Raw genomic sequence first — 14,449 nt, forward strand, 5'->3', positions numbered from 1 at the left:
TACATTAATCCATCCACCTAACAGCTGTGACATATCTTGGCAAAGTAGAAATGCTCCCTAACAGGAACGTAAACTTATAGGTGCACAAAATCTTAAAGAAATAAGATTTTAGTGCACATGGATCTTATAGTCTTATCTTTTATTTCAGCTCATGAAACCAACACTTTACATGTTGCGTTTATATTTTCGTTCAGCGTATATTACGAGTTTCCAAACTGTCATCAATGTTGACCTATGTGACGTTGTGCGAATATTTCAAAAAAGTTGTGGAGGAAAACGCATCGGACTTGGTGTGAATGGTTTTGTGCATCAAAATTTAAAATCCATTTTTTCCGGAATTCGTATGGGGGGGAAGAAAATGCAATAATTTGAGAGACAGGGACTTTAAATATTAAAGGGCAGCAGGTAGCCTAGTGGTTAGAGCATTGGGCCAGTAACTGAAAGGTTGCTGGATCAAAACCCCGTTCTGCCCCTAAACAAGGCAGTTAACCCACTGTTGCCCGGTAGGCCTTCATTGTAAATAAGAATTTGTTCTTAACTGACTTGCCTAGTTAAATAAAGGTTAAATAAATAAATAAATCTGTTGTTAAAGAGGCTTAATACACTGTTCTTTACACTGTGTCCTTTTCCTAAATTGGAATCTTCTTCTCAAAGAGTACATACGATTTAGAATGTCTTAATCCCTTTTCATACCCATCTGCCAGTACGCATTGCATTTCCACTACCCTTTCAGAGAGTTAGTGCTTATGTTACAAAGCCCTCTGTGTGAATTAGCCATCAGCAGGGAGAGGATAAGGGGGGCCAGAGGAGCAGAGGTGGGGGTCACTAACATCTCTGCCACAGGTCACAGAAGACTCCCCACACAGTGTTAAATAGTCAAGCACAGAGCAGCTGAACTGGAGAGAATTTGATACTGGCTAGCTAAATGTGTTCAAGACTGCTTAATAATAACCGGCATGGCCAGAATCTGCTCAGAGGAGCAGAAGTAACAGGGGACTCAAACGCTAAGTCACCTGGTGAATGAGAGCGAGAAGAGGAGAGGGGGATTGTCACGGTGGGGTTAAGAGGAGGGATTAGCCTAACACTAGAGGAAAAAACAGATCAGATAAAGAGAGAAATATCAACTCACCCCCATGGCAGCAAAGACAATGGCAAAGTTATCATCGCTGTAGTCCATCACATCCTTGGATTTCTTCACCAGGCCAGCCTGACGACAAATCTGGGCAGCAATCTGAGAATCAAAACATACACAGGATTAAAAATGATGACATCTTGAAACATTCACATTGATAAAACAGCCAGTCTATTACAAATGACTGGACGTCAGCGAGTGCCCCGTCCAGCTTGCTACAGGAGCGGTGTGTGTGTTTGTGTGTGTGCACATGAGTATGCATGTTTGTGGGGTGTTTGGGTGTGCATAGTTGAAGAACAACTCTGTGATTAGGAATCGAGAGGGGAGAAATTTCACGCTTAATTTAATGGTTGCCACCTGTTGATCCGGGATGACCTCTCACTGCACCCTGAGCTGAGACACCTGGCCCATAGAGAACCATGGCAAAAATGACCCCATGACATCTGTTTAATGAAACGAGAAGCGCTTTAAAACATTCCAGTGACGCGAGAAGTCGACCAGCATCATTAGTCAGACAAGGCGTACCCTGTTCACTGTTTTTAGTACAGTGGGACACTACAGTGGGCCCTCTATCCAACTGCCCTCTTTTGATCATGCACTTCCCGATTGGAGGATCATTATTTTATTCCCATTCAAAACATTTGCTAATCAAGGGAACAGATTTTTTAAAAATATATATATATTTTTTAATGTACACACACCACCCAAAATCGGTGTCATCCTGTTGCTTCAGTGGGATTCTATGCATTTGACTGAGGCTCCCCCTCCGCCAGAATCTGATCGCGCATGTTTCAGTTTGGCAGTCCGCCCTGACCAACAACACAGCTTTCTGTGAACACAGAAAAAAACTCAAGTGTTGGGCCTCCATTGTCTGGCCTGAAGGTCATAATGAGGCTGTTTGCAGACTGTGATGGCTGGTGAGAGGACAACCACCTCAAGCGTTAAGGGCCTCATGGCTGGGCTACCGATCCTATATTAATCAGTGCCCTTCACACGATCGCCTAATCCCCTCTCGCCATCATTGTCTTATTGGTTTAATTCGTTTCCCAGTTCAACCAGGGGGCATCAGCTCTCTCTCAGAGGCCTTAGAAAATAGCCTCCCTTCAGTCATGGAAAACCATGGCCACTGTCTGATATGACAATATGAACTATCAAAACTATTCATCTCATTTCCAAATCAAATGTGCAATAGTCCTTTAACACTGATATTTCTCATCTTGTCCCTGAGATTTAGTGGAGAGGTTAGTAGAGAATGATCAAACTAACACCAAACGAGGCTTGTTATAAGAACATGTTGGAATGGAGAAAGATTTGGACTTCCTTGATACTGCCCAGCACCTTGCCCCTATGTCATGCAATAAGTCACAAGATTGAGTTAGATGGGGAAAAAAGTCAAGCTGGCAATGAGCAACAGATCTTTTTCATTCCTCTCTTTTCGGGTTCAGTCAAAGGTAAAACCCTGATGAAGGCTAAAATACATTCGTTTTAACAATAAATAAGCATTTATCAACTTCCACTGTCCTCTAGGAGTTGCTAAATGTCCTATTAATTTGAGTTCACCCAAAGTAGGCTAACTGTCACCACAATAAGATAACTATTCCAATAAATCAGATAAGCAAATCGTTTCAACTCTCATTTGTTCATATCCTAATTAAATACTTCAAGGCACCAGAAGAACTCTGGGGGGGGTATTTTTAGACAGATTAGGAAGTCCAGATGGCTGCCATGTGCCGATAACTAACACACTGACACAGAGGCATGGCTCTGAGTCACGCTTTCATGACACGATAACATCAACTTAAAACTAAATCTGACATATTCTAAATATTTTTAAGTAGTGCCTTAGAATATGGTATTATGCCACCTTCAGGTTTCTCTTTAGTAGGTTTAATGTGTTCATACCATTGCCTAAATAAGCTGTTTATAATATAAGCCTAAAATTAAATGGAGAACAAGCACCTAGTTAACAGTGTGTCTGATACACAGACTATCAAATGTGACAGGCACATGATTGTGAGAAAACGACATGCATGCCATTAAGCAGTGCATACATTTTTATGTATGACTGGCCTCAGCAGGAATCAAACCTACACCTCTTGGCACTGCAAGCACCATGCTCTACCAGCTGAGCCACACAGGACACAAGACCTATGCTCTCAATTGACTCCAAGTAGTCCAATATGAAGGCAGTAAAATTATTAAATGTGTTTGGCATTCTGGAGTCCTATGTGTGGAGATGGAGACAGGGTGAGGCAAGGCTCTGTGTGAAATAAGAAAATGCCCTCCACAGGCAGTAAAATGTCAAAGTGGATTTTTGAGATGTCCTCCTGACCCACTTCACCGTTTCTGCACCACAGGGCCAAAACAATAAAATCTTCTCAGGCCATTAGCACTAATAATTTAAACACACGCGCACACATACATGCATGCATTCACTTGCACACTTAAGTGCAGGCACACTCCACACGGGGTGTTTGACAGAAAAAAATAAAGCACAGAAGAATAGATTACTACAAACCAAAACGGATGACACTAAATTAGAATCCCCTGGCTGCGATAATGCAAATTGCTGAGGTGTCCAACAGAATAAACTGCCTCATGTTACAGATCAAATTGTTCAGTTAGTGTTTGAAAGTCCTCTCCCATGCTATTAACTGAGGTTATAAAATTGCAAGCTTAAGGCACATATAGCATATTTTTTTGTGTGGCCAAGCCTTGTCAGAGATAGAGTCTCCATCGTACCTCGTTGTGGGGGAGGCCAGCGGCAGAAAAGATGGGGATCTTCTGACCTCGAGCAATGCTGTTCATCCCATCGATGGCAGAAATACCAGTCTGGATCATCTCCTCAGGGTAGATACGGCACTGAGGGTTGATGGGTTGGCCTGGGACAGGTCACAAGCAGAGGTTCAGAAACACAAACCAGAGGGTAAGCCACTTCCATCCCAGGTATTGGCCAGGTAGAAGTAATATACAGTGCCCTCCATTAATATTGGCACCCTTGATAATTATGAGCAATACGGGCTGTGAAAAATGCCTTTACCGTTTATATTCCTGGTCTTTCACTCAAAATATTCACAAAAATCAAACATTTAATTGAAGTAAAATGATTGAAATAAATACTTTTCTCTAAAACTTGTGCCACAACTATTGGCACACCCAAGAAATTCTTATGAGTAAAATCTAACTGCAGTATATTCCCATTCCTATTTTACATTTAAGTTCACCTGAGTGATTAGGAACACTTAAGTGGTAAGCCATGACTTCCTGTTTCACTGGGGTATAAATATGAGATGACACACAGGCCAAGTTCCCATAGTCATCCATCACTATCGGAAAGACCCAAGAATATGTGCTCTCCTCTTCAACTCATCCCAGGTTTCTACAGGGTTTAGGTCAAAGGACTGGGATGGCCATGGCAAAACCTTGATTCTGTGGTCAGTGAACCATTTTTGTGTTGATTGAGGTTTGCTTTGGCTCATTGTCCTGCTGGAAGATCCAACCACGGGTGCCAATACTAGTGGAGGGCACTGTAATAGATATAAAATGGTAGAGTTGGCCTCATAATAGTTTCAATTCAGCTATTTAAACTATGTGTAGTTGCACACAAGCAAAATAGGGTTTAGAAAATAAAATGAAAGAAGTACACGTGTGGGAGATGTAGGAAATCCCCAAAAGGTTTCACATCAATACATGGTCGGAAGAAAAAAGGTCAGAACGTAAGTCAGGGTCAAACACATTGTTGCCTTTAAGATGGCAGACTCATGACACTCTTCAGGTCATCTATTCATTGGGATGCCATGCCTACACGATGGCACCCTACACGTGAAAAGGGACTCGGGATGGGATCAACAGTCAATATAAGAGACAGAGTTTGGCCTTGTGGCAGTGCGATACATCTAAAGACTTAAATCACACTATACAAGCTAAAATATAGCTTCATCTAGGTCCACTAGCAGAGTAGAGATGGAAGCTTATCCGTTGTGAGCTCAGTATATTATGATTATCACCACGGTACCATGGTTCTATTTTTTTTTTTTTTAATCATGTCAGGGTCAATTTAATTTCACCACAGACAATGTTATCAAGGAATATTTTTCACTTGGGGAATGAAGTGAACTATAGCTCCGTCCTACCCATGATATCCAGGTAGTCTTCAGCCAGCACAGTGGGGCCACGGTCAATGGGCTTGCCTGAGCCATTGAAAACACGTCCTGAAATGAAAAAGCATAAGACATTCTCTATTGGTTTCATTTCATAGTACATGAACTGCCATCAACATAATTCTCTCTGCCTCTAATTCCTTAATAAATATGAGTAGTTATTTCAGGTGTCAGCCAATAGTAGAGGTACTGTATCTAACATTTTCATTCATTTTAGGCCCATTACTCAGAATACTCTAGCAACAAATGGTTCGCTCTACTATTCAAATACACCCGACCTTGAGTCCCAATGATGTGGTTTGATATTTACAAAAGGTCATACAAGCCTTTGAATAAAATCTATGTTTTTGTTCCCCTAAGTCACGTGTGGGGAAGACTCAATGCAGGACTCAAATTGAGGAATTAACAGAGGGAAGGTAAAAATGGAGCAGAACAATTGTATTAAGCACACTAAGAGAGTAAAGATTACAGGGTATGTTCTTCTTTGTGTGAGAAAGGGGGAGGAGGAAACAGTTATACAGATTGATGAAAACAGACAGAGCAGCCTAATTAAGTCTTAATCAGTAGTGGATTTCATGCTTTCTCCTGCCTAGCACCCACGGGATGCCACTCAGCTTGTTGGAGGGCTCATCTTACCCAGCATGTCCTCAGACACAGGTGTGCGCAGGATGTCACCGGTGAACTCACAGGCAGTCTTCTTGGCATCAATACCAGATGTCCCCTCAAACACCTGAAAATGACAATCAAACAGGAACGTTCAGTTGTTTGTGGTGGGTACACGCGTTTGTGTGTGTGCGGGGTGGGGCTCACCTGTACGACAGCCTTGGTGCCAATCACCTCCAGCACCTGGCCACTCCTCCTGGTGCCATCAGGTAAAGTCAGATGTACAATCTCAGCATACCTGGGAAACTGCCACATAAGATGGAAAAACATAATTTAACAAACATGTTTCTTACGGTCTTTCAAAACATGAAACATACACAGCCGTCAAAGGCTATCCCTGCAGAGAATAAGAATACCAATACACAAGCCAGAACACAAATGATTATAGAGCAGTAATCTCGGAAACCCACCCCAAAAATCTGGCATAAATGCATCAGATGCTCGATTAAGTTCTGGGGGGGTGGCGACGTTAAAGGGAAGATAAACGCAATTTGCAAAGTCTCCCCCCTCCCCTTTAACGGAAACTCTCTGCAAGTTTCAGGCAAGTCTATGGGCCAAATGTTTTCTCTATCCTTCCGAAATTCAAATGATGTGAGCATTGAGATATCGTGATTGTTCATCACTGATCATTTGGACTAATCTGCATACCGGAACACAGTTCCTCATCATCAGTCACATGCCACAGCCTGTTGACAGACATTACCAGGTATGTTACGTGCATCTGTCCACGAGAGATTAATAGAGAAGTAATATTACTTCCTCAGTCACCTTCACATTATCCAGAATCACCAGGGGGCCATTCACTCCAGACACAGTAGAATAAGCTGAAATAGAGAAGAACAGTCCATTTGTTTTGCGTCGCGAACCACGTTTTAATCCACAGTTTTTATGCAAGTCGTACCGTATGGAGATATAAAAAAAATCACAACAGCTGTGATGGAAACAGGAAGTTTCGGTACAACTTTATATGCAGACAGATCATTTGTTTATTTGACATGGTGGGATCTTTGTGTCTAAAATGTGATTATGCGAGAAATGTCAGTTTAAACTCCTTTATGCGCAAATATAGATATAATAACCATCACATCGAAGTAAATTTGAAGTCACGATGATATGGTGTGTGGTCCACCCACTGGGGAAATCATGCAGTTTATTAGGCTACAGATTAAATAAATTATAATGAACTTCACAACGTGAAAGTGGACAGTGATGAGCTTGATGCACCGATCAAATAAATGTCAAGGTCTTATTCTGGTGACATGTTCGATACTTGACTGTCGTTTGACAAATATTCTCGCTCTTATGCATAAAAATCTCATGTAGACTAGCCTTCCAGCACAGCATCTGCAAGCTGATGGCCAGAGCACATGCCAGAGTAGGTACATTTGCTATTTAACGCAACAGTTTGTGACAAAACTAAATCAGGTAGAGTTGAAAATACAGTGGAAATGCATTGAACTTTGATTGGGTACAAGAAAACTTCAGCGAAAAAGTACATTGTGTGTGCGCTGTTATCACGCACTGATTTTTAACCACAACAAATCAGTTTGGTGGAAACACAGCACTGGTGGGAAAATGTAATATTTTCTTAATTCACATTTCGAATAGTCACATGAAAATCTGTCTCTAATTGGATGGAAACCTAGCTATATAGGCAAAATTGTTTTGCTTGCAAGTAGATCAAAACCATGACCTTCAGTATAGGGGGGAACATGTCTAACATTAAGCCCACTCTTGGGTCTGGTGGACAAGAGATGCGACACCTTTGAACCAAAATGTTAAAAGCAATAGTGACGGAGGTTAAGAAAGGGGCATGGCTTTTTTTGCATGAAAGCCAACAATCATATGGTAATAAGTAGGCTAGTGTTTTTTAAGGATACCCATGTTAGTAATTACAAAGTGACCTTTCGTAAAGGGATTTAAATGGCTTTCATGCATTTCATGGCCAAATGTCAAGGCCAGGCAAATGGAAAGGAAAATACATGAAATATAGGTACTTTGAACACAAGGGTAAAATTGTATTTACTTAGACCAAAGTCTACAATTTCTTAAACAATAGGACAGACATGCAAAGGTGATTGTTATGGGAATTAGTGAATTTCGTATAATTACAACGTAGCACATTCCATTCATTAATTCATTCCCTGTACTCACATTCACCCCAGTGTCTCCACTTTTGCAAACTTGTTAGGATTTTTGGCTCCAACCAGCTTTTGTCTGTGCAATTAGCCTAATTATGAATTACTTAAAAATAAAAAATAAATTAAATCAGCTTTAGGTAGATCAAGGATACAGCACTCTTGTGATTCAGCACCCTAAACCCCAATAAATACACATATTAGGGGCCACATCCCTCCCTGAGGCGGTTAGTGTTCTAAGGGCCAGGAGCTCTACACAACCACAGTGCTCAAAGCCCTCCCAAACCGACTTCCTACTACAGCATGGGTGCATGGGCCCATTTCCTGCTTCCAAAATACCAAAACGCACACCCCATCAAAATTATCACAAAACAAGGCAAAAACTAGGCGATCAAGCATGTTTTATCCTTTTGTGACTAGGGGGCAGTATTTTCCTTTTTGGAAAAATAACGTTCCCGTAGTAAACAGGATATTTTGTCAGGACAAGATGCTAGAATATGCATATAATTGACAGCTTAGGATAGAAAACTCAAAAGTTTCCAAAACTGTAAAAATATTGTCTGTGAGTATAACAGAACTGATATTGCAGGAGAAAGCCTGAGAAAAATCCAATCTGGAAGTGACTCATATTTTGAAAGCTCTGCATTCCAATGAGTCCCTATTGAGCAGTGAATGAGCCATCAACCAGATTACTATTTCTCCGTATTCCCCAAGGTGTCTACAGCATTGTGACGTAGTTTTACGCATTTATGTTGAAGAATACCCGTAAGTGGCTACATTGCGCAACTGGTCACCCGATGGCTCCCAGAGTGATTCTTGTGTAAAATACAGAGGTAGCCATTATTACAATCGGTCCTACTGAAAAACCAATTGTCCCGGTGGATATATTATCGAATAGATATTTGAAAAACACCTTGAGGATTGATTATATAAACAACGTTTGCCATGTTTCTGTCGATATTATGGAGCTTCTAAGCACTTTTAAACATTGCGTGTTCATCTGCATCCGTAGATACCAACCATTAGTCAACGTGATTAACGGGGGCTGAGCTAGAGTGATGTTTGAGACAAGGGTGGATCCCGGCCTTTTTACTAAAATGTCTGTAGAGTCCGAATGGTTTGAGCTACAAACTATTAAAAAGTTGACACCCTCACAAACACGCACATATATGGACAGTTACAAGCGACACAAGACAGGTTAGAAGGTAAGCGGTTCTTCTACTTAGAAGACAATAGGAAATCGTAGGTCATAGTGTCTGTATTACTGTAATAAACAAACAGTTGTGGTCAAACTCCAAACAGTTGTCACTGACTATTTGGTTATCCCACTGAGCAAAGACTTTCTGTACCTACAGCATTCATATACATTTAAATAAAGCTTTCGCTTTAGCTGACATTATTATTATTATGGACAGTTGTCAATAAAACTCATGAATGCACCTATTTATGTCAAATTGGTTTGTGTTCTACTCGTTGCCCTGGTTGTCCTGAAAATAAAAATGGTAAAACACTTCATTGTGAGGCTCAATATAAGGGCTGGACATGCAGATAAATTAAAGTCAGATAAATGAAAAGCAGATTTTTGCTGGGGTCTCGGGACTGATAGGGTTAACTAACCACATTTTGTATTGAGGAGCCCAAGCTGTCAGTGTCATGGGAAATATACAGGTGGATGAATAGGTGGAGGCGAGCCTGGAGGCTGTCATTAAAATGCCCAAGTAGAGACAAACAGAAGAGCATGAATGTGGTCCAAACTTTGTCCTCTTACTTTCTTTGGGAAAACATTAGCTCTGCTGACATTGGAGCCAATTTGTCAGTGTATGTAAAAACGTTCGCCTCCGCCTGCTTCTCCTCGCACATCTGTAGCATGTGAAGGCGAGGAGAAGGCCGTATGGGAGGGGGGCGCATTCTTTCCACCAGGTCTTCCATCATGCCCTCGTTTCTTTTTTTTGTGTGGACCGTCAATCTCTTGGTCAATATCAAAGCTACAAGGAAATTAGAGCAGACTGGTTCTAACACTGAGCACTAAAGCCTGGCGGGGTGCATCCACTATGCCACTAATTAGGCAGCGGCCAACAAATAGCCTGTCAATGCGCTATAGCCATTTCTCACACACACGCACGCACACACACACCTGCATTTCAACCCCTATTACCCAGCGTAAGAGAGAGGGGGGCGAGAAAGAGTGAGAGAGACAGATGGCGCGCTCAAGTGTGATAAAAAGAACCACCACAACAGAGGGTTTTTTTTGTTGCCCTTCATTCCCCAAATAAACTGCCTCTGCTCTGACTATCAACCCCCTGCACTACGAATAAAGACATTTGTAGAGTCGAAAATAGACCATTTTAGATTCTAAAATCCACAACACAATTCTGCAGCACCTCATCTGAACCAGATAGCTAGAGACAGAGCCTACCCATAAAAAGGCAATTACAAAGTCACTGATTGATTCCCTGTTTTGCCTCCCTCTACCCTATGGCACCGGCCTTGGATGTAGGCTAATGAGTCATCTAGCATTAATTAACACAGTGCTAAGCCTCAGTGCTAGCCCACGATTGCCTCAACACTTAATGAAATGATCCCCTAATTAGCTATGAATCCTGGTTCTCTCTATTTCATAACGTGTCACTGCTAAATCTGCAAGTAGGCCTATATGAATTAAATAAGCATGCGGTGGCGATAATCATGATTTAGGCATATCCTTAAATGAAAAACCTTATACTTAAACCTTTTGACCTCGCATCTAAAAATCTGGCAAAATTCAACTTCCTCTCTGAGGACTCTTTTTCATAGCCTAAAGCCCTCTAGTTTCCACTCAAAATGGTTCCCAAAACTAAAAAATACAATAATAGGAATGCAGAAATATGCAGAAGCACTGCAAATATCCCAACAATGTGTGTAGTGCAGGCCAGCAAAAATGTCACTTCTATTGGCCCACAAGCTCAGTCTTTCCAATCATGGCTGCACCAAATAAAAGATTAACCTCATGACTGACAGGATTATACTTTCGCCTCAAACAAATCTTGGATATCCCCTTCAGTACAATTTTTTTCCCACCCCTTTTTCCCCCTCAGACAAATTGCAGAATGTACATTGGCTGGTCATGTTTAGACCCATTATGGAGTTAATAACTACACTTACCCTACAAATTGTCCATATGTCTAAAAAGGAGATTCATATGGCTATTTACTGAAGGGTTATAATTATGATGCAAGAAAATTGCAGCTGTATAATTGTACATGAACCTCTTCAAATCTTTTCACAAGTCCACAAAGCTCTAATGGAAAATATATGAAAACAAATGGGAACGTAAGGGCAATTTCAAGATGGGCCTATTTGCAGAGACTTCATCTACACATTTATTGTGAGAAAGAAAATTATTCTTGCAGCATCTGGTGGCTGGTGCCCTCCTAAAATACCCCCCAAAAAGTCCTTCTAACAAAACAAATAAAACGTATTGTTGCAATTATGGTTTAGACAAGGCCCACCAGAACTTATGAAAAACAATTCAAAGGCATCCTCTGGGACAGTTGCACACTACAAAAAAAATATATAGTAGGCCACTTATTACACAAGATAACGATTAATCAATGGGCTATACATTCATATGGTGTGAAGTAGCAACATTTCCCATTAGGTTTGAAAAACTTTCTCCACCTCTCTTTTGCTACTTGAGCTCAAGTGCAGCGGTCCCCTGGCTTGGCATGCAACGGCAGTGTGGGTCACCCTCCGGCCTGTTCAGCTGCCAGAGCCCTTTGTGTACAAAGATGTTAATTGGTCCTAATCCGCCACTAGAAGCTGTTTTGGTAGCCTGACCTCGCACCCTGAAGAACACCTTGGTGTGAAATACTAAAGGGCCCATTCAAGTACCAGAGAAAAGAGGCACAGAGCATTCCAACACAATTCAATTTCCCTGCTGAAAGAGGGGGGATCTGGGGGGGTGCTGGGATGGAGATGGGGTGCATCATCATTTGAATGCTGAATAAATGGTACAAAGCAGTGGTAACAGTGATGTGCGGCTCACAATCACACATTCTACCCGACCACAAGCATGGCTTCTCACAGGCTGCCAGGAGATGGGAATGCTAATTGGCTCAAGCCTGAAACCAGGGAACCTCCACATACTAAAACATCCAACTAGCCAACAAACCCACTCCACCCAAAGAAATTAAGTCTAAACTGGTTCCATGGGATGTCCCAACTCTGACGTCACCCCATTGAAGTTGAAATTTAAAACGATTAGTGTTAGGGCTGAGTAAGGGTTAGGTAATGGTAGGTAAGGCAAGGGTTGCATTACAGTTCAGAAATCTGCAGTTTAAACCATTTCACCTGAATGTATATTGAAAGTCAGTCTTGTTTTTGCTTCAATAGAGTGATCATGGGCATGTATCTATAGTTCCCCTTAAATAATTATACACACACACACACACACACACACACACACACACACACATACATACATTCGTGCTTACAATTAAAAAGCAAGGTCTTATTTACAAAAACTATGGCGATCATATTTGTAATGTTTTTCATAGAAAGAATGTAACCAGATACATTTCCTAATGTTTTGCATTAAGTTAATCATGCATATAACCAGAGAAAAGTAGCTACACATCAGTCAGAGCGCTGTCTGCTGATAGAAATACCCTTTGTGAATTCTGATCCGAGTGGAGGAGAAGTGCAACTCAAGCACAAAATTAGTCTGAGGCTAGCAGAAATTACAATAAGAAGCATTTTAGATGTGCGTTTATGCGTTCTCTTTTCTTTTTTGCATATTTCTACATTAATGCAAGCCCTGGGTAAAAGGTTTAGGGTAGGGATGTTCCTTAATGCAAAGAATTGGTAAAACAAACTAAAAAGCACAATTTGCTGCTTTGTCAGCTGCTTGATGCGAGTGTGTTAGGTTTAGTTGGCTGACAAAGGTGAAGTAATGTTAGCCTAGCTATCCTCCAGAACTATATTATTTAGTCGACAATCAGCTCATTGTTGACCATTTAGACATAATTTATAAAATAATGATTTATTGAAGTTGTCTCTAGTCATCATTGAACCTCTGCTAGCTAGTTACATGCCAATGATTTGTTTAGCATAGCAACGTGGAATGAATAGAATGACCGACTGAGTCAAAACTTGAAAATAGAATTATAGACCAGCTTGTTTGGTTTGCAACTTCAGAACTAATTGGTTTTTGCCTAGACTACATCTGGTGGAATTAAATTATTATAATTTTTTTAAATGGTATTCCTTTCTTTTTTTTATACACGTTGGCAACCATATTATAAAAGCCATAAAGGCCCTCGACCCCGGGATTATCGTGTGGTAACTCCTACCTTGGGCCTAAGAACAGCCCAGAGTTATCCACCGATAGTCACCGGGTTCATGCCTTATTGTCGTTCCACTTCATGATTGTGTCCCACTTGTTGATTCTTCACAAAAAAATACAGTTTTATATCTTTATGTTTGAAGCCTGAAATGTGGCAAAAGGTCGCAAAGTTCAAGGGGGCCGAATACTTTCGCAAGGCACTGTATCCAAATAATGTTATTGACTCGTTCTATACTTGTGTGGCCAAAGCATATTTTTTTAAACATACAAAAATAACACACAAAAAATTTAAAACCCTCTCAAACAGACCATTTCAATAATCCTTGCCATTTCCTCAGAGGATGACGTTATGTTTTTGGCCAGGATGTTTCATTGGCTGAGCTAGCAAACCAGCTATTTACTTGTCATTAATATTTTTTTATTGACAGCTATGCCCACACCATTTTGTTGTTGGGTACACCCACACCATTCAAAAAATACAGAATACTGATTTTTAACACAGTTGAAGTCGGAAGTTTACATACACTTAGGTTGGAGTCACTAAAACTCGTTTTCAACCACTCCACAAATGTCTTGTTAACAAACTATAGTTTTGGCAAGTTGGTTAGGACATCTACTTTGTGCATGACAACTCATTTTTCCAACAATTGTTTACAGACAGATTATTTAACTTATAATTCACTTATAATTCACTGCATCACAATTCCAGTGGGTCAGAAGTTTACATGCACTAAGTTGACTGTGCCTTTAAACAGCTTGGAAAATTCCAGAAAATGAGGTCATTGCTTTAGAAGCTTCTGATAGGCTAATTGGCATCATTTGGGTCAATTGGAGGTGTACCTTTGGATGTATTTCAAGGCCTACCTTCAAACTCAGTGTATTATTGCATAACATTATGGGAATATAAATAAATCAGCAAAGACCTCAGAAAACAAGTCTGGTTCATCCTTGGGAGCAGTTTCAAAACGCCTGAAAGTACCACATTCATCTGTACAAACAAAAGTACGCAAGTATAAACACCATGGGACCACGC

General features: G+C 40.8%; 1 protein-coding gene across 1 annotated transcript in view; it reads right to left on the bottom strand.

Annotated features, from left to right (window-relative positions):
• Positions 1–14,449, bottom strand: part of atp6v1ba (ATPase, H+ transporting, lysosomal, V1 subunit B, member a) — a 44,987-nt gene that overhangs the window by 19,208 nt on the left and 11,330 nt on the right. Inside the window, exons 2-7 of the mRNA XM_035754206.2 lie at positions 6,724–6,779; positions 6,103–6,201; positions 5,929–6,022; positions 5,266–5,343; positions 3,875–4,014; positions 1,130–1,231 (exon numbers count right to left, since the gene is read on the bottom strand). Coding sequence (XP_035610099.1) covers positions 1,130–1,231; positions 3,875–4,014; positions 5,266–5,343; positions 5,929–6,022; positions 6,103–6,201; positions 6,724–6,779 — 569 coding nt within the window. The remainder of the gene's footprint in view (positions 1–1,129; positions 1,232–3,874; positions 4,015–5,265; positions 5,344–5,928; positions 6,023–6,102; positions 6,202–6,723; positions 6,780–14,449) is intronic.

Source organism: Oncorhynchus keta, chromosome 36 (assembly GCF_023373465.1).
Source record: "Oncorhynchus keta strain PuntledgeMale-10-30-2019 chromosome 36, Oket_V2, whole genome shotgun sequence".
In the NCBI taxonomy this organism is placed as follows: domain Eukaryota; kingdom Metazoa; phylum Chordata; class Actinopteri; order Salmoniformes; family Salmonidae; genus Oncorhynchus; species Oncorhynchus keta.